Raw genomic sequence first — 3,967 nt, forward strand, 5'->3', positions numbered from 1 at the left:
CCCCCCGGGGGGCCGTCTGGGGTGACCGGGAGCCAGGGCTCGCCTGCTCCCCGGGAGACAGGAAAGGAGACCTTTAGTTCCCCAGCTGGGACGCATCCTGGGAGCCCCGAGGACCCAGGAGGGCAAGGGGAACGCGGGCAGGAGCGGCCCCCCGGCCTGCAGGTCAGCAGTTATTTAAGTCTCAGGGCTTAGTGAGGCCCGGGAAACAGGAACCCACTGCGTGCTCCTTCGCCTGTTGGCGGGGCGGACGGTCCATCTATCAGGACCCCCAGACAGTGCCCCCCCCACAGCGTGTAACTGGACCCCGTTGGCCTTTGCAGGGCTGCGGGGGCGCCAGCTCCCTGACCTTCCAAGACCTGTGAGCCAGGCTCGGACCGGCGGCGAGTGGAGAAACAGGCCACAGGTTGCTGCCTGGCCAAGCCGGGGCCCAGGACACGAGCTGAGGCCCAGGGAGGGCCAGGGGCCACCCAGAGAGGGGCCGGCTGGGAAGTCCATCCCTGGAAGCCCAGGTCAGAGTCCAAGCAGGGAATCCACGCCCGTGGGGCTGAGCTCCCGCTCTGCTGTGTGGCCCGAGGCAGAAACTGACCCTCTCTGTTGCCTCCTGAAGTGGGGACCGAGTCCCTCCCTCCCTCGAAGGGCTGTGGGAGGACGGAGGGCACAGGCTGCGTCAGGCACACAGGAGCAGGGCCGGGATATGGCCTTGAACCCCGGGGAGCTGGCCTTGGGCACCGGCTAGCTTACGAGCGACGGCCCTGGGTCAGACCAGCCTGGGTACCCACGTTCCCGTGACCTGAGCTGTGATGTGGGGGTAAATACGGCGATACCATCACATGATGAGCACGCATCCAGCGCCAGCCCTGAGCTGAGGGCTCTCACGCTCGCATCCACTCATCACCTCCCCGTCACAGGAACCCGAGGTCGCCCCCTTGTACACCAGGGGAAGTGCCGACCCAGAGGTTGAGCAACCGGCTCAGGTTCGCACCCAGGAGGACTGGAGCCCAGGCACTCAGGCACCTTCTCCCACGTTCACACCTCTCTGCTGAGCTGCGGGAACAGCATGCGTTCATGAAGGTGAGGTGACCTCACATGCCCGGGCTCCGATGCTTGGAGCAGCGTCCCGTGCGCCAGAAGGCGCGGGTGCGATTCCCGGTCAAGGCATGTGCCTAGGTTGCAGGTTCAATCCCCCGTCGGGGTGTGTACGTGAGGCAACCGATGGTGTATCTCTCTCACATTGACGTTTCTCTCTCACTCTTCCTCCCTCTATAAAAAGAAAGACATCACACAGGCAAAGTCCTGAACATAGAGCCATGGGACGTGTCCGATGTGCATCAGTCATTGTCGTAACAAATGCACTCATGCATTCAACAGACCCTCACCGGGTGTGCAGGCTGTGGCCGGCTCTCTTGTTTACATCCGTAAACAAGACGAGGATGTCTGCCCTCGGGGGCTTCGTCAGCACTGTTATCACGTCATGACCGCCTCCATCAACATCACTGTTATCATCATGGCCATCGCCATCATGATCATCTTCAAGACCGTCATCGCCACCATCGTCACCACCATCCCCATGGTCATCATCGTCGCCATCACCACCATCGTCACCACTACAATCATCTCCACACCATCATCACCATCACCATGATCACCATCACCACCATCATCACCACTACAATCATCTCCACACCATCAACACCATCCCCAGGATCATCACCACCATCGTCGCCATCACCACCATCGTCACCCCTACAATCATCTCCACACCATCAACACCATCACCATGATCATCATCGTCACCATCACCACCATCGTCACCCCTACAATCATCTCCACCACCATCAACACCATCACCACGGTCATCATTGTCATCATCATCTCCATCATCGCCACCATCATCACCATGATAATCATCTTCATCACCATCAGCAATCATCACCATCACCACCATGATCATCTTCATCACCATCATCACCACCATCATCTTCATCTCCATCATCACCTCCACCACCATGATCATCTCCATCACCATCATCACCACCATCACCACCATCATCTTCATCTCCATCATCACCTCCACCACCATGATCATCTCCATCACCATCATCACCACCATCACCACCATCATCTTCATCTCCATCATCACCTCCACCACCATGATCATCTCCATCACCATCATCACCACCATCACCACCATCATCTTCATCTCCATCATCACCTCCACCACCATGATCATCTCCATCACCATCATCACCACCATCACCACCATCATCTTCATCTCCATCATCACCTCCACCACCATGATCATCTCCATCACCATCATCACCACCATCACCACCATCATCTTCATCTCCATCATCACCTCCACCACCATGATCATCTCCATCACCATCATCACCACCATCACCACCATCATCTTCATCTCCATCATCACCTCCACCACCATGATCATCTCCATCACCATCATCACCACCATCACCACCATCATCTTCATCTCCATCATCACCTCCACCACCATGATCATCTCCATCACCATCATCACCACCATCACCACCATCTTCATCTCCATCATCACCTCCACCACCATGATCATCTCCATCACCATCATCACCACCATCACCACCATCATCTTCATCTCCATCATCACCTCCACCACCATGATCATCTCCATCACCATCATCACCACCATCACCACCATCATCTTCATCTCCATCATCACCTCCACCACCATGATCATCTCCATCACCATCATCACCACCATCACCACCATCATCTTCATCTCCATCATCACCTCCACCACCATGATCATCTCCATCACCATCATCACCACCATCACCACCATCATCTTCATCTCCATCATCACCTCCACCACCATGATCATCTCCATCACCATCATCACCACCATCACCACCATCATCTTCATCTCCATCATCACCTCCACCACCATGATCATCTCCATCACCATCATCACCACCATCACCACCATCATCTTCATCTCCATCATCACCTCCACCACCATGATCATCTCCATCACCATCATCACCACCATCACCACCATCATCTTCATCTCCATCATCACCTCCACCACCATGATCATCTCCATCACCATCATCACCACCATCACCACCATCATCTTCATCTCCATCATCACCTCCACCACCATGATCATCTCCATCACCATCATCACCACCATCACCACCATCATCTTCATCTCCATCATCACCTCCACCACCATGATCATCTCCATCACCATCATCACCCCTGACAGGTGGCACCGGGGCCACGCAGGGGCCAAGGGGGCCTGGGCTCTGGCCGGGGATTGGCCCCGGGGTGAGATGGTCAGGAGGAGGTTGCTCTAAGGGGTGGGCCATGGGGGGCAGGCGGAGGTCCGGCCTCACAGTGGGGTCAGGGGCTGCGTGCGGGGTCTGAGGAGGTGGAGGGGTCAGTCCGTGGCTCTGGCTGCTGGATGGCTTGAAGTCCTCCGTGCATGGGGCGTCCATGCTTGGGGCTGGAGAGGGGCTGGAGGGGTTGGACTCTGGGTCTGGAGAGGGCTCTAGGCTGGACACATGGGAAGGGGAGGGATGAGGGGCCCCCATGAAGGTCCACTGGGGGTGCAGGCTGGGCTTGGCTGTCAGTGCGGGAGTGGGGGAGGGGAGTTCTGTTTCCGAGGAAGTTAAAAGGGACTTAGTGGTGACCACAGGGGCTGAGGTAGGGCCAGGAGCCAAGGCGGGGTGAGTAGTGGTCGTAGGGTGAGGGGTCGTGGTGGGGTGAGGGGCAGTGACAGGGTAAGGGATTGTGATGGGATTAGGGGTCGATATGGGTTGAGAGGTTGTGGTGGGGTGAGAGGTCGTGGGGAGGTGAGGGGTCGTGGAGGGGAAAGGGGTTGTGGCTGGGTGAGCAGCTGTGGCTGGTTGCGGGGTTGTGGTGGGGTGAGGGATCGTGATGGGGTGAGGGGTCGTGGTGGGGTGAGGGG

The 3,967-nt window shown here is 57.3% G+C and overlaps 1 protein-coding gene across 1 annotated transcript in view; it reads right to left on the reverse strand.

Moving 5' to 3' along the window:
- Positions 1-1,672: 1,672 nt before the first annotated feature.
- The window catches only part of SSC5D (scavenger receptor cysteine rich family, 5 domains), a gene marked incomplete at its 5' end in the record, with an annotated part of 16,421 nt that continues 14,126 nt past the window's right edge, over positions 1,673-3,967 (reverse strand). The window contains 2 exons of the mRNA XM_014537327.1: positions 1,673-1,872; positions 3,245-3,961. Coding sequence (XP_014392813.1) covers positions 1,673-1,872; positions 3,245-3,961 — 917 coding nt within the window. The remainder of the gene's footprint in view (positions 1,873-3,244; positions 3,962-3,967) is intronic.

Source organism: Myotis brandtii, unplaced genomic scaffold, assembly GCF_000412655.1.
Source record: "Myotis brandtii unplaced genomic scaffold, ASM41265v1 scaffold1763, whole genome shotgun sequence".
Classification (NCBI taxonomy): Eukaryota; Metazoa; Chordata; class Mammalia; order Chiroptera; family Vespertilionidae; genus Myotis; species Myotis brandtii.